At 50.6% G+C, this 26141-nt stretch overlaps 1 protein-coding gene across 1 annotated transcript; it reads left to right on the forward strand.

Moving 5' to 3' along the window:
* On the forward strand, positions 1 to 24917 carry MEGF9 (multiple EGF like domains 9). The gene is made up of 5 exons (XM_075170409.1): positions 1 to 443; positions 13531 to 13670; positions 17199 to 17342; positions 18512 to 18784; positions 23470 to 24917. Exons 1-5 carry the CDS (start codon positions 124 to 126, stop codon positions 23922 to 23924), a joined length of 1332 nt encoding a protein of 443 aa, XP_075026510.1. The 5' UTR covers positions 1 to 123; the 3' UTR covers positions 23925 to 24917.
* The last annotated feature ends 1224 nt before the right edge of the window (positions 24918 to 26141 follow it).

The following is a 26141-nucleotide window of genomic DNA, read 5'->3' on the forward strand; positions in this document are numbered from 1 at the left end:
TTCTAGCTCTCTTTTGGAGGGAGATTTGAAACATGAACCACGGGACTTCAAACCCCAGGGTGTTCCCAACGTGGTTTTTTATCATCTCAACATTTTAAAGCAAATATCATCCTTACGGCGACGATGTTTCCAACCTGGGGTAAGCAGAGGGAGGGCAGCCCCGCTGACGGTGACGCCGACCCCCCTCGGGCCCTTGCCGTGCCCCCAGCACCCGGGTTTCAGCCTCTCTTTCCCTTTGCAGGAGACCTCTGCAACTGCAGCGCCGCGGGCAGCGCCAGCGCGGCCGAATGCAACGGGACGACGGGGCAGTGCCCCTGCCTCCACGGCTACGCGGGGCTGCGGTGCGAGAGCTGCGCCGAGGGCTTCTACCCGGAGCGGGGGAGCCAGCGGTGCCGTCCCTGCGGCTGCAGCCCCGCCGGCTCCAGCAGCGCCCAGTGTGATGAGTAAGTAAGGCGGCGTTTCGCTGAGCCTGCCGGGGGGGGGGCTGTGTGCGTGGCACTGGGATTTGGGGATATTATGGGATTGGGGATGCAGATCGGGCAAGAATGGATCTTGTCATCTGGTGCTAGTATTTTAAAAAAAAAAAAAAAAAAAGAGAAAAAAAATAAAAAAAAGAAAAGAAGAAGCAGGAAGGAAGCTGGCCGTATAAAAATTCATGAAGCGTATTCTTCCTCTCTTTCAAGATCTGGATTATCAAAATGTCCATAGCTGTGGCAAAAGCCCCGGCAGCCCACAAGGGAGTTAACTTGCATTTCTGAGTTGTACGGAAGCAGAACCTCTCCTCTAATGCCTCGTCCGTCCCATTAGTCCCTTCACGCTTGAGCTCGGGAGGGGAGCGGAGGAGCTTTGGAGAGGTTTGTTTTCCAAAGGGATACGCGTTACACCGGAGGCAAGCGAAGCTTTGTGCTCTGCCCTTGCTGAGCACCATGAAAGCAGCAGCCGCCCAACAGCAGCGTCGGCTCCTGCCTCGCCTGGCGTTTAACCCTGCCGCCTCCTCTCCTTCGCGGTGTCGAGAAAGTCGCCGTAGCCGATGCTTTGAGCTCTTTATAACGAACGTGTTCCTCTTAATATTTCACTTTACCCACCCTCACATTTTGCCTTTTAAAAGCCAGCCTGCAATTATTTTTTTTTCCAACTTCAGTGATCTGTCAGTCGTTAGAGATTCGTTGCCGAGTTGAGGGTTTCTCCTTATTCCTGCAAATAATGGTCTGAGCAGCAGCCAGACCCTTGGGCGTCGTGCTGGCAGGGCAGTGAGATGCAGGGTCTCTCCTTGGAGGAGACCCCCCCGCCATCAAACCACCATGCAGCAACTTCCAGCCTTCCTGGGCACCAGAAAGTCGGCAGCAAAGGCGTTCCCGGAGACCCCGACCCTTCTCCAGGGCCCCGCAAAGGAGGCGATGCCTGCGTGCGGATGCGATGGGCTTCTGCGCCGGCTGCCTGGCGCTGGCCTCAGCCTTGTTGTCTTCTAGGGTTTGGTCCAGGCTCAGCGCGCGTTGAACACCTGCGCTTTCCTGCCAAGGCCGGGGCTGAGTCAGAATCAAAATGTTCTGCAGGGACATGCTGTTTGTAATTATTTTATACGTTGTTTTGTTTTTTTTTTTCCCCCAAACACCCAAAGCCTGTGTTGATGTCCTTCCTTTTTGTTTCAATGCTGCATTTTTCTGCTTGCATAAGCTCTGAAAAATCAGAACTTAAAAGCGATGCTCCAGTTGACTAGAGTGACCTTCTTACTAAAAAAGGTGATTCTTGGGGGTGGAAAGTGTAGAGTTTTTCACTTGTTTTTTTCAGTGGTTGTTTTAGGTATGGGAAGATGTGCCTGGAAGCATCAGCGTTTGCCACAGACTAGAAAACCTGAGTTTGGTCAGATCTACTGGGAAGGCAAATTGGGCAGAAAGGCAGATGGGGCAGCTCTTATCTTTGAGAGCTGGGAGAGGAGGGAGGTGCTACTGGAGCAACTGGGTTAACTGGGAGAGAGCATTCTCGCCCTGACTCTGAGTCACCAGGCAGCAGGCAAAGCATGGACGTGGGTGACGTCTCCCCACGTCTCGCTGCGTGGAGCAAGCCAAGAAGCGCCCTTGGGAACTTCAGGTGAGATGCTCCAAGTTGTGAAGGAGAACGAGGTGGAGCTCATGCACGTAGTGAGCCAACACACCCAACCCCAGCGTGTATGGACCCAGAAATGGCAGAGGACCTCCCTAGCTTCTCCTCTTCAGCACCTCAAATCCTGTGTTCAGTTTTGGGCCCCTCACCACAAGAAGGACATGGAGGTGCTGGAGCGTGTCCAGAGAAGGGCAACGAAGCTGGTGAAGGGCCTGGAGCACAAGTCTGATGAGGAGCAGCTGAGGGAACTTGGGGGTGTTCAGCCTGGAGAAGAGGAGGCTGAGGGGAGACCTCATCGCGCTCTACAACTACCTGAAAGGAGGTTGTAGCGAGGTGGGGGTTGGTCTCTTCTCTCAAGTAACAGCGATAGGACGAGAGGAAATGGCCTTAAGTTGTGCCAAGGGAGGTTTAGATTGGACATTAGGAGAAATTTCTTTACTGAAAGAGTGGTCAGGCCTTGGAACAGGCTGCCCAGGGAAGTGGTGGAGTCACCATCCCTGGAGGTATTTAAAAGACGTGAGGATGAGGTGCTTAGGGACATGGTGTAGTGGGCATGGTGGTGTTGGATTGACGGTTGGACTGGATGATCTTAGAGGTCTTTTCCAGCCTTGATGATTCTATGATTCTATGATTTTACAGCCTTGAGGGACGTGGGGGATGCGGATCCTCAGGCATTTAGAAGAGGCAGCATAGGGCAAAATTTGGAGGAAGGCTTGGGGAGGAGGCCTGATGTTAATGGAGATCGCTCTGTGTTTCTCTTCGGTGCTCAGTGGGGTTTGCTGCAGACGGAGGTGACCTCTGGGTGTTTAAAAAGAGAAAAATTAGGTCATTTGTCTGTGTTGTAGGGCTGGGGGCGTCAGTATGGCTGCGAGATGGGCAGCCTCCGGCTTAGCGATCTCTGTGGGAAAACGAAGGGGGATGCAAAATCCGGCGGGACAAATGCACCCATGGTTTTCTATTGCGTTAAAGCGGGGCGGCTGCAGATGGCAGAAGCAGGGGCTAGACACAGCCTCTGCTTGTCGGTGGCTGGGGTGGACGGGGGAGGTATCTGGGACGTGGGTACCGGGGCGCATCCCTGCGGCGGGGTCTGTCCCGGCGGGTGGGAGAGCCTCTTCTGCATTGCAAGGTCTGTGTGCGAATCCAGGAGGGAGATTTTTGGCTGGGTCTGGAGCTCTGGGTTTGACGTCTACCTGCCGCCGGGTGCCTGGAGGAGCGGTGCCTGTCCCTCCATCCCTCCAGGCAATCCCCGCCCGGGATGAGGCACACAAGTGTTGCCCAACACCAGCAACCAGCTTCTGTTCCGTTGACATTAAAAATACTGTAAGTTGTATTTTTTATTGATTTATTTTGTGAAGCGCCAGCCCAACTCGAACTTGCACAAGTTAATTCCTGCGTGCTGGCTTAAGCAAAAAGCGGCCGCTGTTCAGATGAGTCTCTGAGTAAAACAGCAGCGTAATTGTGGGCTCTGACCCTTTTTGGCAGCGGCTGATTTGAGAGGCAGGCTGCCTGAAGGCTGAGCTCTCGGGGCACACAAAACATGCCTGATAGGTTTCAATCAGCTTGCCCAGGCTTTTGTAAAACTGCCTTTTAAAGCACCACCATATGATGATTTATTAGTATTATTGCTAGGCAGGCTCTATGGCTGGCCAGATGGCACACCCAAGTACACTGTTTATTAACTAGACCTCGAATGCAGACCATCAAATAAAAATAAAAAAAAATCCCTTTCCCGAGGCAGAGAGTTGATTTTGGGAGTGAACATTGACCTGACATGCTGTCGCTGTGAATGGACTCCACGGCTGCTAATCAAAGGTCTATTTTGGTGGTGTTTTAAATTTGATTATCTGGGGAGATCCACACAGATCCCCCTCTGGGATGGCAGAGGATTTCCGTGCTCTGGTGTGGGTGATTTTTTTTGTAGTTGAAGCTGGAGCTTGCTGTGGGGCTGGATGCAACCCTGGGCTGCTCGGAGAGGGCTGACGCATCTCGGAGAGGGGGAATGTGTTGTCCCTGTTGCGGTAACGCCTAGAAACCTCAGATAAAACCACATTTCACTGGGTTGGATGCTGCGTAGATGCTTGCTAAAGATAGCTGTGGCCTGCTCATAGTCCATAGAGGAAGGGTGGAGAAAGAAGCTGAAGTTTCGAGGGCCATGGTCAAGGTCACGGAGCAGCGGAGAACGAGGACGGTGACTCACGTGGGTGCACGGGCTGAGCTTTGTGCTCCCGCTGCAAAGCCTCAGGGACGGTGCCTGGGTGGGGAGGGTGCCTGGTGGTGGCCCCAGCCCATGGCGAGGTGGCCCCAGCCGGGAGCTGCCCCCCACCAGCTGCATCTCTCACCATCTTTTGGGCACCTCGAGTTGGAAGATGTGTTGTCCGTCTGTCTGTCTGTCCGCCTGTCTGTTGGAGCAGGGATGTCCCTACCTGGTGGAGGAGGCAAAGGTGAAGGTGATGCTCCCGGAGAAGGTCACCATGCCCAGGCTGGCCAGCCCACATCTCCCAGGCTTGCACCCCTATTTTTCTTTTTTCTTTATGTGAGCAGAGTCCTCTGCCTGAACTCCCATCTCCCGCTCCCGACGGCCGGGCAAGGAGCCAAGCCAGAGGCAGCAAAGGCGGTCGGGAGGGCACGGTGGTCTCCAGTCCCACCGGCCGGGGCAGCGGTGGGAGCGCTGGGGCTCCTCGCAGCGTTTCTGCAGTGCCCGGCACACCCCTGCCCTTTGCACCCCGCAGTGCGGCTTCGCCCAAAATGCCACTCGTGTCCCCAGCTGACTCGTGGCACGGCGAGCCGGCACTGCTCCCCACGGCAGCCCCGGGAGGTGGTGGGGTGCTCCCCGGGCGAGAGGAAAGGGGTTTGGTTCGGGGGAAACCTTTCCCTGCTGCAAAGCAGCAATCGTGTGCCGACATGAGGAGCTGTACAGGCGCAGCTATTTAAATGCATGAGGAAATAATTTTCCTGCGTGAACCTGTCCTCTGGCTGCTTTATCTAAAGGAGCAGGACTGCAGGCAGGAAGAGCCCCGCCTGCAAGAGGCAGTGCTGGGACCCTCCTGGTGAGCAGGAGATGTCAAATGACTCTGCATTTATTTATTTATTTATTTATTTATTTTTACCTTGCTAACAGCACTGGCCAACCCCACGCTGGTCTGCAAACATGGGTAAAAACTGGCCAAGGGTGGCTAAGGGTAGCCCAGTGCATCCCAGCGGTCCGGGGCCCCGCCGCTCACCTGCTGGGTGCTGGTGCGGGGCTTTCCTGCGCCCCGGAGAGGGAGGGAGAGGTGGCATTACCCCGATTTACCTCGTGCAAGGCATTCAGTCGAGGTTTTCCTAGCCTGGCACGCAGGCCTTTGTGGCTTTTCTCCACGGCGTGGCCCCGCAGCCGCAGGGCAGCGCGCTGAGCCCACGAGCAAGTGTCCCCACGCAGCTGCTCCCGCACCCCGCGATTGGGGGTGTGAGCGGAGAAGGGCTGCGAGGCAGAGAAGATGCTGTGAGATGCTGCTGCGCGGCAGAAGGGGTCAGCCCTCAATTCCCTAATTCCCTGGGAGGTTGTTTGTGTGTTAAACTAACTTATTCCGGTCCCAGGGAAGACAAGGTGATGCAACTCCTGTTGCGGCGTTACCTGCGAACGAGAGGAGAGCTGCGGCCGCTGTGGGTGTTTGAGGATTGCCGTGTGGTTTAGCTAAACCTGGGTTAACCATCTAATCTGGGTTAGGTTTTTTCAGTTCCCTTAAAAAAAATAGCTGTAAACTACACACACATATATTGCTATCATTGTCCCTAATGAAGAGAGATGCATGTTTAAATTGGGGTCTGCGAATCAGTTTAAGTTGCTCCCTCTGCCCGTGCCTCAGTTTCCCCACAAGGCGATGGGGAGCAGAGGCTCTGATGTGCTGCTTGGAGGTGACGTTAGCTTTGGTTCATGTCCTGCGATGGAACTCACTGCCCAAGCGTGCAGCGCTCGGCTCCTTTGCTGACGGAGCAGCCTTTCCTTACTGGTGGCCGGGGAGACAGCTCTGCAGCCTGTGATCCCGGTTCATGCACGGTTCGTGCTGCAGGCTCGGCATAAGTCATGTTAGAGAGAGCTCCTGTCACTCATTTCTGTTAAAAAAAGAAAAAAAAAAAAAGGAAAAAAAAAAAAAGATAAAGCATGCCTATAAATGCTAAAGTGTTAATTCAGAGATGTTTTGCCCCCTCGAGGGGATCTCATGCTTCCTATTAAAAAGAATTAAGGGAGAGCGTCCCCGAGAGCGTTTATACAAGGCTGTCCCTGGAGCAGGGGTGCTGCGAGGCTGGAGGGGGGATGCTGGTAGCTGGGCAGCCTCCATCCCTGTATGCCTTCTTTGTAGGGGGCTCCTCTTTGGAGCTGATCTTGTGACCCTTACTCATACGGATTTGCAAAGCCTTGCTGGTGAGAGTAAGGTCAGCAGCACTGGACAATGTTCTTTGTTAAGGTCTTTGAATAAGGGCTGGGGGTTCTGAAGGAGCTCGGGGGTGCTGGGCAGGGAGGGGCGCAGGCTGGGCTTGCAGGGGTGGTGGTATGTGAAAAGATGCAAAGAGACCTTGGGGGGGAAAGGCGATAAGGAACGTGGGTCCTGATGGCGGTGGGAAGCAGCCGGGTGGGTCACAGGCTAGACGCACCTTGAGCATCGTGCGGTATGAAGCTACGTGGGGCAGAATTTGTTAGTCAGAAAATACGGATCCGTTGAAATTCAAGGCTTTTGTGGAGCTGCACCAGCCTGGGCAGGAAGGGAGCTCGTGGCAATGGTTTGAGATGAGAGAGACCTCGTGTTCCCAGGGCTTCTCCCCATCCCAACCACAGAGGTTATTTGGGGGAAGGCAGTGGAGTTCTCATTTTGCATAGAGAAAAATCTTCATTTTCTGTCTTTAGAGTGTCATCACACTTCTGAAATGTCTCTTCTTTGCGTGGGAACTGTATTTCCATTCTACTGTATTTTAGCAGTCCAGTAAACCACATTGGGCACTGCTCCCTTTTGGAGATAAGACCTCGGGAGCCCAACGCCTCAAGGACTTATTTAAAAAAAAAAAAAGAAAAACGTAACAGGAAAAAACCCTTTTCTCCTATTTTAAAAAAACTGCTCTCCCTTTCACAGATTGGCTGAGCACAAGCGGTGGCTCATTATCTCCCAGTAATGCCTTGTCAGCATCGCTCTGCACAGAACAGATTTTTTTTTTTGTAGCGGAAATTGTTACATGTGGACGTCATAAAAGCAGAAGAATACCCCGTTAGAGCGTATTTTTCTGTGTGCTTTAATTGTCTAAATCTCTCTCCTATTACAGACTCTTATCTCCTTTCCATCCGATTAGCTCTCCTCCTCTCTTCCCCCACAAGCAGGTAAATAGCGAACCTGGGATGGGAAATGAATGGGTGACCGGACACGGCGGCAGGGAAAGGTAGATTGTTATCATCCCCCCTACAGTAATTGTGGCTTCTCGGAAATCCTGTTATTTTGTTGATTTTCCAGCCGCTTTGCCGTTCCTGTGTTGTCTGTTGCAGACTTGCGCTCTGGAAAACATTGACTGCCCTCAAAAAAAAATTATCTCCCAGTAATGCTCAACTTTTGAAGCTCTAATGGCTGAACTGTGGTTTGGGGGAGGTGGTGCCCAGCCTGATTTCAGGCAGTGCTTGTTGCCTGTGCCTGTGAGGAGGCATCAGTAGAGATCTGGGGGATGGAGGGACTATGTTGGGCAAAACTGGTTTCTCCAGTGGGGACCAGCCCCATCTCCCTGCCTTCCCCGTTGATGCGTCCTCCTCTGCGTTGAGGTTGCCTGTCTCATCCCCATCTTGCCATGATCTCCAGGGGATGCTCTGGGAAGCTGGGACCCACCGTTTGGGGTTGAGATTTTGCGGTTAGTTAAGCTTTTGCTGCTCCTCCTCGTGCCAAACTGTAGACGACCCCATCCAACCTTGCTCTCCGGGGCCATTGTGCTCTTCCCATCACCTCCTCCCTCCGAGGTCCCGGCGGGTGGTGCCGGGAGGGCACCCGGAGGAGACGGCACAGCCCCGGGCTGGAGATCCCCGGCTTTCCCAGCAGCACGGGGCATCCTCGGCGGGGGAGACGGGGCCGCGGAGGCGGCGGTGGCCAGACAAGGTGGCCCTTTGACATTTACAGAATGGCCTTTCAGAGCTGTGAAGTGTCCCCGCTCCGTCGAGGGCTGCCATATAAACAGATGCCGTCCCCCGGCACAAAGCGAGGAATGCGGCGCACAATGGCCCAATGTTCGCCGCAATAAAGCCCCGCTTCTTCTGCCCTCCACAAAGGCAGCTCTGAGCGGGGCGGCAGGCGCGGGGCTCGGCCGTGGTCGCACCAACCCTGCCACGACGGGGTTTCGGCTGCCAGTGGCTTTGGTTTGAGCCGAGGGAGCGGGGAGGTGAAGCCCAACGTGGGGCTTTTTCCTGCTCTCCGCTTTCCCACGTGCTGATATTCAAATGAATTGACCGAAAGGAAAATCAACACATGGGTTACGAGGGTTCTGGGTTTGCTCGGGGTGAGTGTTAACAGCGTTGGTTTTCCATGGAAGTGGCTTGGAGCATTTAGCTTTCAAATGTTAACTTTTCTACGTTGCCCAGAAAAATGTGAGAGAGATTTATCCCCTGGCTGCTGTCAGACATCACAGAAAATCAGCACAAAAGGAGCCGGGCTCGCTGGAGAAACGCACCATTTTTAGCAACATTTCTTCTGAATCCTAATCTCGTGCAGCATCCTTTTGTCTTATTCCACCGAAGAGTGACAAAGCCTCTTCATGAGGGTTGTTTTACAGATGCTCATAGTTCAGCAACGCGTTTTTCCTCATTCATTCGGAGCAGCGTCGTTGCTGTTCGTTGTACGTGGTACCGGAACACCTCCGGGTCCTGCTGGGATGAGCGATGGGCAGATTTGTCATCGTAGGGGATGGGGCGGCGGGCGAGGCTGGAGATGCCGCCGGGTCGGGGAAGGGCTGGCAGGAGCTTTCCCCTTCCCCGGGGCAGCGTGGCCCCTCACCGGCTCTTCTGGGCACGGTCCTGGGGGATGCGGTGGTGGGAGGGGTGCGTGCGTCTTCTCCCTGCTGCAGGGTGAGGACGGGAAATGTGTTTGGCAAAGCTCTCCTTCAAAGCCGTGGGGGGGTTTTGCGTGGCTCATCCGCATGGTACACCCTGGTTTGAGACCCATGGGAGCTCCCTCCTCCTCTGACTCTGCCCCAACATCTCGCCATCTCCTCTGTGTAAAACAAAGGCACAAAAGCTGGTGCCGTACCGTTGGGTCAGGCGGCCCCTGGGCTCTCGCTGGCAGCTGGGCATGCGGGTTTGTCGGGCAGCTGGGAAAACACTCAAAATGAATTTCTCCCTTCCCTCCTCCTTGGGGGAAGGAAAAAAAAAAAAAAAAAGAAGAAAATAAACGATTAGAGCTTGCTGAGGGTTTTCTGTTACACCATTAAACCGTGCCAGCGTGCCTCCGAACGGCCCTTAAGGCTATGGTCCTCCCTCTTCCCATCCGTCTTGTGTCTGTCACGTCCCCGCGAACCTACGGATGTTGCTGTGGAGGAGGACTGGAGACCCACTGCAGATGCAACCGCACATTGCGATCTGTCTCAGATGACAGATATTTTAATGCTGGTTTTTTTTTTTTTCTTAATCTTGTGATGAGGCCTCGAGTTCCCGCGCTGCCCTGTGCCGAGCGGTGCAGGGTCAGGGCATTGCCCCCGCTCCCGGGCAGAGCCTGCCCAGCGGTGTGTCCTTCAGACCCGGCAGAAAGTTATCTGCGTGGTGCTCTGCTTCAGGCCAGGCACGAGACGGGATTTTGGAGGTGTTCCTTGTCCTTTGTGCTCTGCTCCTAGGACATTTCCAAGCGGGGTCAAAACTATCTGCAATCCTCCTGTTTGACAGCACCCAGCGTAATGCATGGAGGGGGTTTCTCTGTTGATTCCCCGTAACTTCTGGAGCTGTAAAGCTGCAGCCCCGTGTAAAATCCCACCTCGGGGAAGGTTTTGTTTGCGCTAGTGGCACGGATGACTTGGTGGGCGATGGGATTTCCTGCATCCTGTGGCTGTTTCCCCTTGGGTGAAGTAGAAGGGGGCTCTGGGGGGTGGAACTGAAATCAGACTGGCTTTTGCAGACATATTTTGGGGTGTAGGCTGTTCCCCCTTCCCCAGTATTTTGCTTTTATTTGCAGCCCCCTCCTCAGTGTCTGCTGGCGTGCTGCTGCCCCGGGTTGGCCACCTCCTGCCTGCGGCGGGTGCCGTCCAGCCCCAGGCTGTCGCCCTGCAGGCATCAAGACAGCAGCTCCTAAGGCACAAGATGAAGCCCAAGGGCTGGGAGCTGCCAGGCGATGAGATGCACGAGCTCCTGCCCTGGGGGGTCCCCAACCTGGCGCGTAGCCCTCACCCCCCTGGGTCGGATCTCTCGGTGTCGGATGCGAGCCTTGCACGTGGTCTTGCCCCTCTCCCCGCCGGCCAGCTCATCACTGCCTGCTCCTTCTGCCAGGATCTCTCGTGGTCTTGGTGTTTTTAATCATTAGGAAACGTATATAAAGTTGATGGATGATGTGACGGTGATATGCACTACCTACACCGTCTTGAAAGTAAGTATATTTGTAAAATCTAGTAGAAACTAAGGCTGGCAGGAGACTTTTGTTATTGGAAGTCTGTTTTTGTCCCAACACATCCTTCCATCAATTCTTCTGTAAGAGGTAAAAATTGGCTGGCTTTAGTGGAGTTAATAATCATCCGAAATGGAGTTGAGCAAGTGATGTTGCTGCATCAAAATGTTTCCCTCCTCCCGTCCCCCTCCTTCCCCCCCACTTCCCCCAAAAAAGAAATTCCTGGCTGATACTCAAAATCCAGTTCAGTTCTCACTGTGCAAGTATTAAACTGTGGGTCTTTTCTTTCAAGTTCCTGGATTTTTATGGGCACAATCGGTCTGTTAACAGGACTTTTTTTTTTTGGTCGTTTCAATGCATTTATATCATTGACCTTTGCTTTAAAAAGTGTCTGACAGTCTTTACTGGACTGGAGCTATGAAAAGGAGTGTTGTAAGGGGGCTTTATTCTATGGAAGCAATGACCACAGGCAAAGCTTTATATTTGCTGAGTGATTTAATTCTTGCACATGCAGAACTTGGCTCTGTGCCATGTGTAACATGTTGAGAAAAGGTCTGCTTGAGAGGCATTAAAACCAAACTTTCCAAAACCGTCTTTTTTTTTTTTTTTTTTTAAAAAAAAATAGCTTGCTTTCCTGTTATTTTTAAGCTAACGAGTAAAATCAAGGGACACTGCCCCAAAATGCTGCACTGAGCTCTAGCAGAGTTTGGGGAAATAAACCTCCTTTAAAGAAATTAAGTGGGAGTCTGGCTGGAAGGGTGCCAGCCGGGAGGAAGAGGAGGGTATCATTAAGATAAAGGCTTGATCGAGGGACAGGAGAGAGTAAAATGGAGCACCCTGGATTCCAGGAGGAAGCCTGGGAGGGTGAAGATTACACAGCTCTAGTGCTTGGTCTTGTAAAGGCTAAATATCAGATTCCCCCCCAAATTAGCTGCTTTTCCCTGCTTGGCTCTGCCTGTCCCCTGCCCGCTTCCAGGAATATCTGTCCGGTAGCAGTCAGAAGCAAATAAAAACAAACTGCTTTTTGTTTGCTCTTATTTTAAACACTGTGACAACATTTGGATTAATGTTAGGTCTTGTGAAAAGCTCTTTAAAAGTCAAATGGACTGAGCTGCTTACCAGCATCCCTTTGAATTCTGCGTCTGCCTGCTGCAATTCCAGATAATGGTCTGGAGAGCGAGTAATCTTGTAATCAGTCCACTAAATATGCCTGAAGTTTCGTATTCTGGAACTATTTAATTGTGTAGCCACTTGGGCTGAGTTCCGTATTTCGGTGTGCCTTGGAGTATTTCCTCTTCCTTTGGCAAGCAAACGAACAACAGAAATACTAAATTATGTTAATTTCTAACAGAAGCAACGTCTTCCCAAAAACATTGCAATCTACTGCATTTTAATTAAAAACAACACATCAACAGTGCATCAAGCCATTTGGAGCTTCAGCCTCTATTAGTTTTAATCAGCAGATTTTTCTAGGGGCTTTTAGAAGCAAATTGTGCATTGCTCACTCTTCCCCAGGAGGAGCGAGGGAGAACAATAGATTATCCTTGTGCAGGCACACCGAACCCTGAAATACTGAATTTAAAAAGTGTATGAATAGGGTGGAGGTTATATAGGGGGAGAGCTAAGAGGAGGCTGGATCCAGCGGTGTGCAGGGGATGCTCCGTGGGTGGTACCCGCCTCGTCCGCTGCGGATAAATCCATCTCCCGGAGGGGACGGGATCCCGTTTATTTGGGTTGCTGTCCCGGCTTCCCTGGGCAGCACGCAGGGGTGAGGTTTCCTGCAGGTCGCCCCAGGGCTATCGGGGGTGCGGAGAGGCACTGCTGCGCTCTCTCGTCCTCGGCTGGGGCGTTCGCGGTTCCCACGTGTGCAGGTGGGGTGAGCCATCGCCATATGAGGCCACTATAAGAAGTCATGTTGTGCTGCTCGTATATAAAGTCGCTTATGAAAGCGATAGGTTTGAAGCCTCTATGTGGAGAGACTGGCATGGAAAGCCAAAGGAATGAGGGTAACCCCTGCTTTTTATAGCCTCCCGGTATTTGCTCGTGCCAACTGACAGCAATACCCTCTATTTTAACCGCGCAGAGCTCCACCCTCCGCGCAGGCAGCCGCGGTGCCCCAGTAAACAGGCTCCTGCCTGGGGTTAGCGACAGTGGAAGCCTCAGGGGCAGGGAAAACCCCCTCTGTCTTTCCCTGGCTCCTCCTGGGTGGGAGAAGTCGACTGGGGAGAGGAGCTTTGCCGGGGTGGCCGTGGGGGTGTTGCATGGAAGGGATAAATCGGATCACGGAGGAGAAGCGGAGGGAGTGCAGGTGGCTGACGCCTGCGGGGCTGAGACCCCAGCGAGACACCCGAGCTGGGAAGGCAGGCGGTGAGCAGGGAATTGTCCGCTTGCCCGAAAATCCAGGACGTGCCGCTCGGCACTGATGCGGAGGGGAGGTGATTATCCACGTGGGTGCTCTTTTGTCGTTCGGGTGTAGTGAGGACGGGTGTCCCAGTGTCCTGCAGGACCCGGGGCCGGCGCAGGTGGGACCAGAGAGGGGCTGTGGGAGCATCTGCGGGGGGCTGATGCACGGGGACGGCTTTGGGCCAAGGCTTTCCGGAGTGCGTGATGATTTCTGGTGCCCAGCTGGAAATGCTGTCAGGGCAACTGGTCTTGTAGAGACTCAGGCTTTCTTGAACTCCCCATCACTTTTTGGAAATTGTTGCCCGTGGGTTTTATGTCCCACTTCCAGCAGGCATTTCTGCGCAGAGTTCCCCGCTCTGGAAAGGGAGTCCAAAACACTGACCACAGGTTTGTACTTTGGATACCCCCCAGATTTCACTGTTGGTTTTTCTCTGTGCAGCTCTGGGAAATGCCAGTGTAAAGTTGGTGTCACAGACCTGAAGTGTGACCGGTGCAGTGATGGATACTACAGGTTTAACGAAACCACCTGCGAGCCGTGCCAGTGCAACAACCACTCCAAAACCTGCGACAGCTTAACAGGTAACTTGCCTCTCGTGACCGTGGTGGGTGCAGACTTTACCTGTCTTCTCTGTCTCTGCTTTTTTGCCGTTTTCATTCAGCAGACCTCGGCTCTCATCTTCTTCATCTGCATCTTTATGCCTTGCGTACCCAGAGTCTTTACCTTAAAACCGAAATTAAAATGCATGGCAAGGTTGGAGCTAGTCCTCTTCTCAGGGAAGTCAATAAAGGCTGTGTTAGTTACCCCAGGCTGCAGTGCAGAGCCTTTACTCTGCAGTCTCCATCGGAAATCAGTGCTCTATTGTTCTCTGCACTTACACAAATACACAACACGGGCTTTTAAGGAGCTTTTGTTTAACTGCTGTTTACCTGGAAACATATACTGTACTGGCACTGACGTAAGGTGACTGTTATTGCCACAGATAACATGATTAGTGCTGGAAAAACTGGCAGCACCTGATGAATATTGCCCACTTGTTATAAATTTGCCTTCTTCATTTGCCTTGATCATTTCTTCGACTGTTTCTCCCTCATCCAGATGTTGATGGAGAGCAAATGTTGAAGCACCTGCGCTTGAACAGCTTATGGGAGGGCAGGGGGGAACCTAATTGCTTTCCCATCTCCACCGAAAGGAGAGATCCCGGAGGAGCGATGTTATGTGACTGCCTGCGCAATCCCCACTGTAGCAACAAAACTCACGCTTCAAAATCCATATTCTCATCAAAACTTCCAGGCTGAAATGCAGTTCCGTAATATTTATCCAGGAGCTTAGAAAGGAGCGATACTTTAAAAAATGTTGCAGGGTTTTTTGCAGAGCTGGCAGAGAGGGAGAGCTCATCAAATACGGTATTTCTGGGCAATTTCTGCACCGGTGTCTGTTCCCTCGTGGCCTGTGTGTTTGCAGCGGGGGAACGGGCGGCCGCAGGGCTGACTGCGCCCAGCCAATGCCCTGATCCTGCTCGGCAGAGAGGGTGTTTCTGTGGGTGTCAGGGGTAGCGGCAGGCACCAGATCTGCACTCCTTGAGGATGAATTACTGCATTCATTCCTACACTGAACTTCATGTGCTTATGTCCTACTAATACTGAAGGATATAAGATTGTACCTAAAGCTGTGCACATATCAGCTGTGTTACTGATTTGGAGCTGGGTGTGTGGGTTTTGTGAAGGAGTAAGATAATCTGCTCTTCCTTTTTCTCCCTCAATGTTCCCCCTGCTCTTGATTTAAAAAAAAAAAACAAACCAAAATGAAACCCAGTGCAGACCTCGCCTCCGGGATGGGGCTGTTCAGGCAGCGCTTCTGCTGGGGCTGTCCAGTGCTGAGCGCAGCATTGCAAAGAAAAACCCTCTTTTTAGTTAATGACCTATTGTTGATTTGACAAAAATCCCTTTTTTAAAATTTTCCTCTCTCTGCTTTCTTTGCTGCCGGGGGTTGGGGGAACCCAACAAAACCAGACCAGAGAATAGTCGATTAAAAATTAGATCTGACGTCTCATAAGTAACGCGGTGCACCCAGCCTGCTCTAGAGACTGCACTTTGTGTGACCTCCCCAGCTTTACATCAACTGTGTGTAGTCTTTGTCAAATTTTCAAGGTTTCTTTCTCATTAACGCTGTACTTCGGGCTCCCTCTGCCGGCTCTGCAGCCGTCTCCGCACGGCCTCGCTCGGCGTTGCTCTGGCCAGGAGGAATATTTAAGATTAGTGTGCTGGAAATTGGGCAGGCAGAGCTCCCCAGGCGCCGGCGCTTCCTTCGGCACGACCCTTGTGCCCCGTGTTCTGTCTGTGCAATGAGCTTGGTTGCTTCTTCCCAGCTGGGGTGCTGTGAGGTACCTGATCCTTCCTGAGGGCATTATCAGGATGGGAAGTGCTATTAATTATTAAGGCTTTCCACAGCAATACCTGATTGCAAGCCCATGCGTGCTTTGCACGGCCAAGCAACTTGCTGACTCATTGGAAACGCAGCCATTTTGCAGGATTGGTGTAGATAAATGCGAGTAATTTCCGCCGATGGGAAAGACATTGGGCCTGAAATGACCAAGACTGTACAGAAAACGCAGGTGCGATTCCAGATTTATACCACCACTAACGCCTGCGGAGCACGGTTCAAGGCACCCTTAGTGCTGGTGGGGCAAAGTGACCTTCCAGAGCCGGTCTGTCCCAGGCATCCCGCTGAAGCAGCTGATGGAGGTTTGCAACTGGAAAAACCGTGACCAGCAGATCATTTTCCCCTCTAACCCTGACATCTCTCCCACAAAAACCACCGGCTCGTGTCTGACAAGCTGTTGGGTGAAGAGCAAACAGCGTGTGGGAGCTGGGGCCGTGCAAGTGTCCTTAGTCAGCAGGGTGCTGCCAGCCCCACCGCGCGGGTGACTCAGCCGCTTCCCAAAGAGAAGAGCAGGAGCCGTGCAGCGTGTTGGGCTTGCAAGGGAGCCAAACTGTTCCAATATTAATAAGAAAATCTGCTGTGGTTTTTTTAACAGTCAGCATTAACCTAATTCAGGATTTTTTGTGTGGTTAACGTCGATATGAGACTTTTCCATACCCCCGCAGCACTGCTAGATTAGCTCAGTGAATCTCCTCTCTGTGCTTATATATGCAGTGAATCTCCTCTCTGTGCTTATATATGCAGTGAATAAACTGCTCTGTGCCGCCCCGGTTTGTTAGAAGGTGGCTGCTGCCTTTTCAGAGTCTTGTACATGGGATTTAATCACATAAGCGTCCCCCAGGTCACTGGACCTCGACAAGGAGCCTGCTGAATTACAGGATGTTCCTGTTGATGGATGGGCTTTTGATAGAGGCTGCGTTTTTATAACTAGGGAGATTTTTCTTTCTCTGGTCACAATAGTATCAAAATGCAATTTAGAGGGCCATTAGGACTCAGCCTCTGCTAAGACACAGCACGTCGATTTTCTGATTCAGGGGCTACCCCGGGAAGGGGAGGTGGCTCACGTGAACCCCCAGTTCTCCTCTGTTTCTCCAGGAAGGTCAGTAATGGCTGCTGCCTTGTGCCTGTAGCAAACGTGCCTCCTGTGACGGGGATGGAGGAGCTAGAGCCACTGGTGGGATGGAGCCATCTGCCTCCAAAGCAGGACGGTGGCACTTCCTTACCCCTGGCCACCAGCTCCGCGGTGTAGGAACAGGTTGCACTCAAAAAAGGCAAAGGTGTAAACTGGAGGGACCCCTCGTGAGAGTGAGGGATTTGAAGCATCAAGATGCCGGCTCGCTGGCACAGATGCAAACTGAAGCCCCTTTCCTTGAGGACCATTTAATATTGATAGCATGTGGTGACCTGCACTGACCTTTTAAAGTGATGAACTGTGGGCCTCTCTGCTGGGGCTACCTACTTTTTCACATTATGAATGTGTGTGTGTGGAGAGGGGGACGACCATCAGAAGGTCATAAGAGGCCAGGATCGTGTGTTTTGGCCAGAGGGCATCCAAAATCACCTGTGAGCTCTGATAATTGAGAGCGCTCCATGCAGATTCTTGCTCCAAATGTTCTGCTCCAGTTCCTGCTGCCAAACGGTTGCTTGTGCTCCTGTCCCTTCCCCAGGCACCTGCCTGCACTGCCAGGAAAACACCGAGGGAAACCACTGCGAGCTCTGCAAGGAGGGCTTCTACAGAAGCACCCATCCTGCCCACGCCTGCCATCGCTGCCCGTGCTCCACCGTGGCATCGACCGGCACCTGCCGAATACGTAAGGCTTTTGTTTTGGTCTAATTACTCAGATAATGAATGAAGCTCTTCTCAATGTGTTTCGATTAAATTGCCACTCCGTGCGCATCAGCCTAGCGAGGCGGTTTATAGCCCGTGTGTCTCCCGTTCGTGGGAACCGGGGCACCTTGCTGGAAGCAGCGCCTGGCACGCTGCGTCCCTGGTGCTTGCGTTGCCTCTTGTGAGAGCAGCTGCGCAGCGGAGGGCATCAGAAATGCTGCCACGGGCTGCAGCTTGCTCTGAAGAACCTGCAAGGTTTTGCAGAGAGAAAATGCTGGGCTTGTGGCAGCCAGGAGAGGTACAGGAGATGGCCAGCGGTGCCACGTTGCCGTCCATGCCTCTGTGAGCCCTCTTCTGAACATCTCCATGGGACTCCACACAGAGATTCCCCAATCTTCCTGCTCTATTTTGATGTAACCAAGAGGAGAGGTCATAGCTGCAATAAACATATGTATGACTTTTTTTTGCTATTTCCTTAATCAGTTTTGCAATCAAGCCTCCTCTGGCTTCATAAAGGGCAAAAAGTTCCTGCAGGTTGCTAACATCCCCGATATAGTTCCAGCTGTTTTCTGAAATTGTCTGTTTGAGATGGAAATGTTCAGGAGTAATAATCTGTTTGCTTAGCAACGTGCCGAGCGTGCTCTGTGAGGCTGGTACAAGGCATCAGAAACCCCAAAGCTTTTTTCCCCTAGGAACAGAGAAAGCGCTGCAGTTCAAAAGTTATATTTTCAGCTACAAATTTGAGATTGGTTAATACTCAGTGGCTGCTGATTTTTGTCACAGTGACTTACAGAATCATAGAATCATTAAGGTTGGAAAAGACCTGTAAGATCATCGAGTCCAACCGTCAACCCAACACCCCCATGCCCACTACACCATGTCCCTAAGCGCCACATCTACACGTCTTTTAAATACTTCCAGGGATGGTGACTCAACCACTTCCCTGGGCAGCCTGTTCCAAGGCCTGACCACTCTTTCAGTAAAGAAATTTCTCCTAATGTCCCGTCTAAACCTCCCTTGGCGCAACTTGAGGCCATTTCCTCTCGTCCTAGAGACCTGACTTGTGGTCAGGTCCCACAGAACAAATCCCACAGTGGGTGTTTCTCTGCAAGGGCTGTGGCACATACCTGGTTTCCTTTCTGTATTCTTTAGAGCCTGGTGAAACTGCCCCAAGGTGTGACAAATGCAAAACTGGGTACACTGGCCCGAACTGCAACCAGTGCGACAACGGCTACTACAACTCCGACAGCATCTGCGTAAGATGTAAATGCAATGGGAACGTGGACCCGGCACGGTCACCCAGCGTGTGCAAGCCGGACAGCGGGGAGTGCATCGGCTGCCTGTACCACACCGCTGGGTTTCATTGCGAGGAGTGTGAGGACGGCTACGTCCGAGACCCCGAGGGGACCAACTGCACCCAGAAAGGTAAAACATGCTCCTCAAATCGGTGTCGAAGCTTGCTGTGCGGCTCAGGTGGGCACAAGCTGCCTGAAGGCTGCGGAGGGAATACTGTTAATTGTTCAGATTGGTTTAGATTCATCTGGCCGGTGGTACAGGGAAGAAAACCAGACCTTTATAACACGTGGGTGCCTGGGCCTTGAAATCTGTGGTTGAGAGTTAGCTCTGTGACCACCCCGATGCCCAGACTGTGGCAGGCACCTCTAGTGAACAAGCTGGAAAACAAAAACTGTTTGCAGTGTGTTTAAATGTAAGTTTTCAGATTTCTATTGCTTGATATACTTGATCTCTTGGTGCCCAGTGAATTGTCCTTATTGACTAGTCCATTCAACTGCCGAGTTCCCTAGAAAGGGTGTTTATAATAAATTTTGTCACTCCTCATACTCTGCAAACAATAACTACTTGGACCAAGTTTAGATACTCTTTTTTTTTTGCTTTCTAAATGGGGAAGCCAAAGCTCAGAGAGGTGAGATCCAGACTTGCACAGCGAGCTAATGCCAGAATGTCCTGGTACCTGCTCAGGAGTCTCTCAGCAGTCTCCAGTCCACATCCGAGGCACTGTATGTAGCATCTCAGACGCAGACTTGGTCTGGTACTTAGAGAGGCTACTGCACAGCAGGAGGACTCATAGTAAAATGAGAGAAAATGGTTCTTCAGTTGCTCCTTCAGTGATTATCAGCAGGTTGGTCCACAAGGTGGATCTCCAGCTCCATGCATGGAAACATTACAGGTGGTATGCGTTAGGTAAGAGAACCCAGAATTCAGGAAAGTATTTGGGCCCAAATTTGTCCTTGTCACCGACAGAGATTTAATTCAGATCTTCCATTAGGAGCTAATGTGGTTTTCACTGCCATGCTGCTCTCTGGAGGTGTAACCACAGAGTCCTTCTCTGCACGGGGAGATGATCAATACAAAAAAGTTGAATGCTCGTTAGCTGTGACTGTACTGCTACAGGGCTGGAAATGGCAGTTTTGCATCGGGTTATCCGTTATCTCCCCCTGCACAGCTCTGTCTGTGTGCAAAGAGCTACACGACCTTGCTCCATTAAATCCATGTGTATGGCTTTGCTTGAATACTTGCAGTTTTCACCATTTGTTTTATTTTAATGGCATTGTTGTAGGCTATTCCTGATGTGGGGAAAGACTCTCCCCTTTCAGAGGGACTGGGACATGCTCTTCTAGCTTTCCCATTTCCTTGACACCTGTTTTTTCACTTTCTTATAAAGCAATTAAAAAGGCATACAGTTTCTTTCCAGTTTCTTACACACAATTTGCCTAAAAATTGACATGCTGAGGTACTGTGCATTAACTAGTTTTAACTAGGTTAAGATTTTCATAAACCACTAGTGCATTTGAGTGGCCTGGTTTTGAATGGCTTCTAGAGTGAAATCATCACCCAGATCTGCAGCTTAAATTGTTGGAATCTGAGACTCCAAGTGGTCGCGGCTGAAAAAAGACAGCGTGTTTTGTACCAGCCTCTAGCATCCACAGGGGCTGTTCAGAGTCTTAAGCCTGACCAGGATTTTGATGCTTTCAAGGCTGATGGAGTGAATATTCAAAGGACGTGTGGGATGACCAAAGTCAATGTTTCCGACCCCTGGGTGGATGCTATTCCTGCTGTGATGGTGAGGCATGGCACAAGGACTTAGTGGTGCAGCGTGGCACTGTGCCACCCAGCCGAGCATCGCAGCCTTCCCCGAGAGCTGGCGCGTGGGCTGCTGGCGCGGCCCCGGCTCCTGCCGGTGCTCATTCATTGCAGGAGGCAGCAGAAGCTTTGCAGAGACTACATTTCAATCAAGCAGCTGGATACGATGCTCACGTCAAAGCTGCCAAAGCAGCCCATTGACTGAACAGCTGCCGCTCTCAAGGAGCTTCTTTAGGACATCTGGAGGGCTGGCACGGCCCCGTTGAGCGGAAACAGGCATCGCTGTATCACGGCCCCAAAGCGACAGCCCGCGGTCAGAGCACGGCACTGTTTCACCATGACGTTACCGTCAGTTCCAGGAAATGTTTTCACCCATGTGCCCCTTGCCAGCATTTAGCTGATGCTGACTCACAAATAAAGCCCAGAAAAGTCCTGTTTCCTTGCTGGTGAATCAGCCATTGTCCCTGTTCTGTTTTTTTTCTAATTATAGCTACTGGCAGGGTTTGCCAAGAATTGAGTGTTGATGAAGGAATTTGGAAAGGATGACTGAATTCCTCATGCCCTTCTCCCAAAGCTGTATCCAGGAACCTCTTGCTCCTGTCACGTTGCTTCCTACTGCGAAATTCTGCCTGTTATCCCACAGAGAAATGCCTTCTGGCGTTCAGCATCCCGAGTATCCTTATCATCCTGAGGCAGGACCTGCAGAGAAGAGAGGAGCTGCTGCAGGGAGGGACTCTGAGCAGGATCTAAATTAGGTGTGTGATGCCCCCCCAGAGGAGTGTCTTCCTCCATTGCCTGAACTGGGAACGTGACAGCCCGAGGTTAACTCTTTGGGGAAGAGCGGCTGGAAAGCTGCCCGGAGGAAAAGGACCTGGGGGTACTGGTTGACAGCCGACTGAACATGAGCCGGCAGTGTGCCCAGGTGGCCAAGAAGGCCAACGCCATCCTGGCCTGTATCAGGAATGGTGTGGCCAGCAGGAGCAGGGAGGTGATCGTGCCCCTGTACTGGGCACTGGTGAGGCCGCACCTCGAATCCTGTGTTCAGTTCTGGGCCCCTCACGACAAGAAGGACATGGAGGTGCTGGAGCGTGTCCAGAGAAGGGCAACGAAGCTGGTGAAGGGCCTGGAGCACAAGTCTGATGGGGAGCGGCTGAGGGAACTGGGGTTGTTTAGCCTGGAGAAGAGGAGGCTGAGGGGAGACCTCATCGCGCTCTACAACTCCCTGACAGGAGGTTGTAGCGAGGTGGGGGTTGGTCTCTTCTCCCAAGTAACAGCGATAGGACCTGGAAATGGCCTCAAGTTGCCCCAAGGGAGGTTTAGGTTGGACATTAGGAGAAATTTCTTTACTGCAAGAGTGGTCAGGCCTTGGAACAGGCTGCCCAGGGAAGTGGTGGAGTCACCATCCCTGGAGGGATTTAAAAGACGTGTAGATGAGGCGCTTAGGGACATGGTGTAGTGGGCCTGGTGGTGTTGGGTTGACGGTTGGACTCGATGATCTTAGAGGTCTTTTCCAACCTTGATGATTCTATGATTCTATGATTCTATAACTCGTGGGAGTTCCCCCGAGGGCCCGTGGCAGGAGACGTGGTGAATATTTACAGCTCCTGTTGCCGTTGGAGATGCATATAGTGCAAAAATTAGTCCTTCGGAAGTGACTCTCCTCCTCAGTCATAATTAGTAGATGTTCTCTTCAGGAGAGCTGGATCAATACAGCACGGCACCATCAGCTGTAATTGCTGCAGCTGTAAGTGGGTTTAAAATGAAGTTCCATTTCTGAAAGCAGAAAGAGAAACGGAAGAGTGGGAAAGAGAGTGCAGAGAGTCTTGTGGAGCAATAGGTGTAGAGAACATTTTGGTTGATTGAGGCTTCAGCTTCTGGAGGGTTCCTGCTGCCTGGACTTGAGAACCTAAAATAGATCAGGTTATTCCTGTGAAGAAAATGCTTAATTAGTTACATTTTGGAGCCTACTCAGGCTCTTATGGTGCTTCCTGAGGCCTATAGCTCAGTTTGAAGAAGGCGTAATGAATTTGCATCCCACTTATGAGATCTCCAGAGTTAACTTGTCACTGACTCCTAGATCTGGGAAGGGAGTTATCCCATGTCTGCTGGAAGCAAGGCAGGTTCTTGGCTATTTTGTGCCTGGGAACAGGCTGCAGAGGAAGACGGAGCTTGTGGCACAGTCTGGTAGTTCCCATGTTCTCATCCTTCATGTGCGGACATATGCCAGCGGCTGAAACCAAAACAGGATCCAGACTGGCTTCTGCTGTGTTCGAAAGCTTCGCAAGAACATCCACAGTCTTTTTTTTGTTGTGATTTGGCTACCTTCTGCTTCTGGTTATGCAGGCTGGGGGTTTCCGTGAGATTTGTGTATGACTTCTTCATTCAAAAGCAGAACTGGGATTATTTTGTCCTTTTACATAAAGCAGTGTAAATATTGAAACCCGTTGCTAAACACTGTGACAGCAGAATACTCATGGTTCATTTTTTCATTTTTGATCTTCTTGTACAGGTAGGGCAGAAATGATAATATTGTGAACATAATCCTACATCTAGTGTACTAACTGTGAAAGGTTTAAGTTCCTGGAGTCGCTGTGCAGCCCATGTAGACAACAAGTGAAACTCTGCCTTCGTTAGGTTCAAAGTCCAAACTCTTGCTGAGCTTGGCAGAGCCCCGTTTTCATGGGCTGAATATGAGCCGGAGCGGGTGGCTTGCTTTCGTCATGAGCTCATGTATCTAACACTGAATCTTGGCTACTGCGCCTATCCATCCATCACCAGATTTTTCATAGGAATGCTGCAGTCAATGGGCACTTAGCACACTGAATTATCTAAAAAAACCAAACCCAACCCTGGCTAACCATTTTTGTAAACTATTTTGAAAAAATACCAGCTTTAAGAGTGTAGACTTAATTGCCATAATAACTGTGATATAAATGTCAAATCGCTTATGTTTGTGTTTGATTCCTGCTTAGCGTATTTTTATTGATCATTATTTATTTGTTTTGTAGAAGCCACTCTTGGCCCAGAAACAAGGGAGTTTACAACTTCTGCTCCAAATGCCAGCAAGGCAACATCATTTTCAACGGCAGTGATAAACAGTACGTTGTCACCAACAACTATCCAGACTATATTTCCTATAAGTTCCTCTGACAATAGTACCTCTGCTTTTGCAGATGTTTCATGGACTCAGTTTAACATAATTATTTTGACAGTTATCATCATTGTTGTGGTCCTACTAATGGGCTTTGTGGGTGCTGTCTACATGTACCGTGAGTATCAAAACAGAAAACTTAACGCTCCTTTTTGGACCATTGAACTCAAAGAGGACAACATCAGTTTTAGCAGCTACCATGACAGCATACCCAACGCTGATGTTTCGGGGCTGTTGGAAGACGATGGGAATGAAGTCACACCCAATGGACAGCTAACGCTGACGACTCCCATGCATAATTATAAAGCTTAGAAGTGATCCAGCTATTCCAAAGTTGGCTTAAAAAAGTTAGAGGGCTTGTTGAAGGGGTATCAGGATCCGTGCCAAGGCTCCACGCAGAGGAATTTGCTCTTCAGCTAGTCTTGTGCTGGGCTTGCTGTAGCTTGCAGGTGAACAGAAAAAAATGTAGTACATCTGAATTTCAGGTAATATGGTGAAATGCATTCAGTGTCCTGTTCTCCATAAAGATCCATAGGATTCACTGTTGTTAAGGTCTTGATTATGCTGATCTGAAAATATTTTTTTTTATGAAGAGGTGGTGGGGTGGAGAAAGCAGTACCCCACGATTAATCAGAAGCTACTTGATTTCCAGCCAACCTAACACTTATGTCTGCATCCTTTAGTTTGAAAAGTAGCTCATGAATTAACAGTGGATTTTTAGGAGATAGACCTTTGTAAAGGCTTCATATTAGATCCTAATATAAATTTGTTTGAAAAGGAGGACAAAAAAAGGGAAATAATTGTTCACTGTACGACCAAAAGGCAAGTAGAGGAGTGAGTTGCACACTTGAAAAAAGTCACCGTTACCAGTTTCCACTAAGCAGGGAAACAGGAAAAAAGATCATGAAAATATTGGAGTTAGGGAAGAGACTAAGCTTTTCCCTTTCTGAGTATTTAGACAGGGTGATGATGCTATTAAAACATAGCAATCCTTTTTTTTTTCTAGGAGTTAATGAACTTGTATAGTTTCTGTGCGAGGGAAGACGACAAGACATCTCAGGGTTGCCATGTAAAAATAAAAGCTAGACTTAATACCCTACCCTGACAGAAATGGTGTGTTCTGTATATAAAATGTAATATATCTTCTTGGAATTGTATTTGTAATTATTTGTAAAAAAGACAGCCAACCAACCAACCAAAAAAACCCCAACAATAAAACCATGAACCCCTCCCCAACCTCCCCTATTCCCCAAGTCATATTTTATCATCTAGATTTTAATTGTACAGCGGTTAGTGGCGTTGTTTAAAAAGAAAAAAAATGAGGATTGTTTAAAATACTGTAAATTAGATGGCAATATTGTTGGAGCTGGGACTCTGGCAAACACCGACTGCTAAAAGCTTTTCTTCTAGTGTCATTGAATAACTTTCTTTTTTAGAGAAAATGTGAGTGCTCCCTCCTTGCATCTGTCAAATTTACCCATTCCTTTAAATATAGAGTGAATACCAGTGTCGCCATGACTAGGGCCGAGTAGGTGTCCAAAAGTCGGACGTACCATTCTGTTACTTGCTTTTAAGTCTTTATACAAAATGCAAATACACTGTCATGGATGCATTGAGAGCCTGATCTCGATGGCCGAGCTTTTCCGAAGCGGCTGCTCATCACATGAGTGGATCTCATTGCCATCCCTCCCGTGCCGACACAGTGACGGGACTTGCCGGAGGGCTGCGCGCAGCCTCCCGGCCTCTTGAAGGGCAAAAGCAAAAATGTCCTGGATTTGGGTGGAAACGGCTTTCAGCCGACGAGCTTCCAGGAGCCGATCTGCGCTTCTAGGCTTAAAAGCTAAAAGTGCACGGATGCTTTCAGCAAATTTATGTAGCACAAGGTGGTGATGGGGAATCAGCTGTCCAAAAAACCTACAGGGAACGTTAGGTTTTACAGATTCCCCTGATTTTTGTGGGAGGCTGGCGGACTGTTAGCGGAGGGAGAACAACTAACGGGCAGCACAGCACAGGGAGGTGGCACCAGGAGCTCCTCGCTTGGTACCTGCAGCGTGCGTGCATGCCTCGAGGCAGGCACCGCGCCCTCCCTGTGCTGGGGAGCCGCCAGGTCCGACCCGTGAAAATCAATACCATTACATTTAAGCAGGGCGTGAAACAAATATTTCACCTCACTCATGACCAACCTCAGAACTAGAGCTGCGTTGCTGTGCGTGTTGGTGCTTTGCAAGCGATTGATGCTGAGGATAAATGAAGTACCTGCTAAAGGTCAGCAGGAGCTGACTGATGTATCCTCAGAGCCAGGCAAAAGTAAATATTTCTCAAGATGAGAAATGGTAGGAAGAATGTGGTGATTATTTATTTGCTTTCTGGTGCTGCATGGAGGCTTTTCTTATCATTGGAGATTTTTTTTTTGCGGGGGGGGGGGGAATAGGTGCTCTAAACACATGCACAAAGATGCCATTTCTGCCTCAAAAACTCGCTGCCTGATTGAAAGATGAGGCACGGCAAGTAAGAAGGAAAATAGTCGAG

This window comes from Calonectris borealis, chromosome 21, assembly GCF_964195595.1.
Source record: "Calonectris borealis chromosome 21, bCalBor7.hap1.2, whole genome shotgun sequence".
NCBI lineage: Eukaryota > Metazoa > Chordata > Aves > Procellariiformes > Procellariidae > Calonectris > Calonectris borealis.

Excerpts from the sequence above, each read along its gene's own strand:
- MEGF9 (XM_075170409.1), top strand. The coding sequence starts at position 124 with ATGTTTCCAACCTGGGGTAAGCAGAGGGAGGGCAGCCCCGCTGACGGT. Across the intron at positions 13,671-17,198 it reads AACCTGCGACAGCTTAACAG|GCACCTGCCTGCACTGCCAG; the intron begins GTAACTTGCCTC and ends TCCCTTCCCCAG. Across the intron at positions 17,343-18,511 it reads GACCGGCACCTGCCGAATAC|AGCCTGGTGAAACTGCCCCA; the intron begins GTAAGGCTTTTG and ends TGTATTCTTTAG.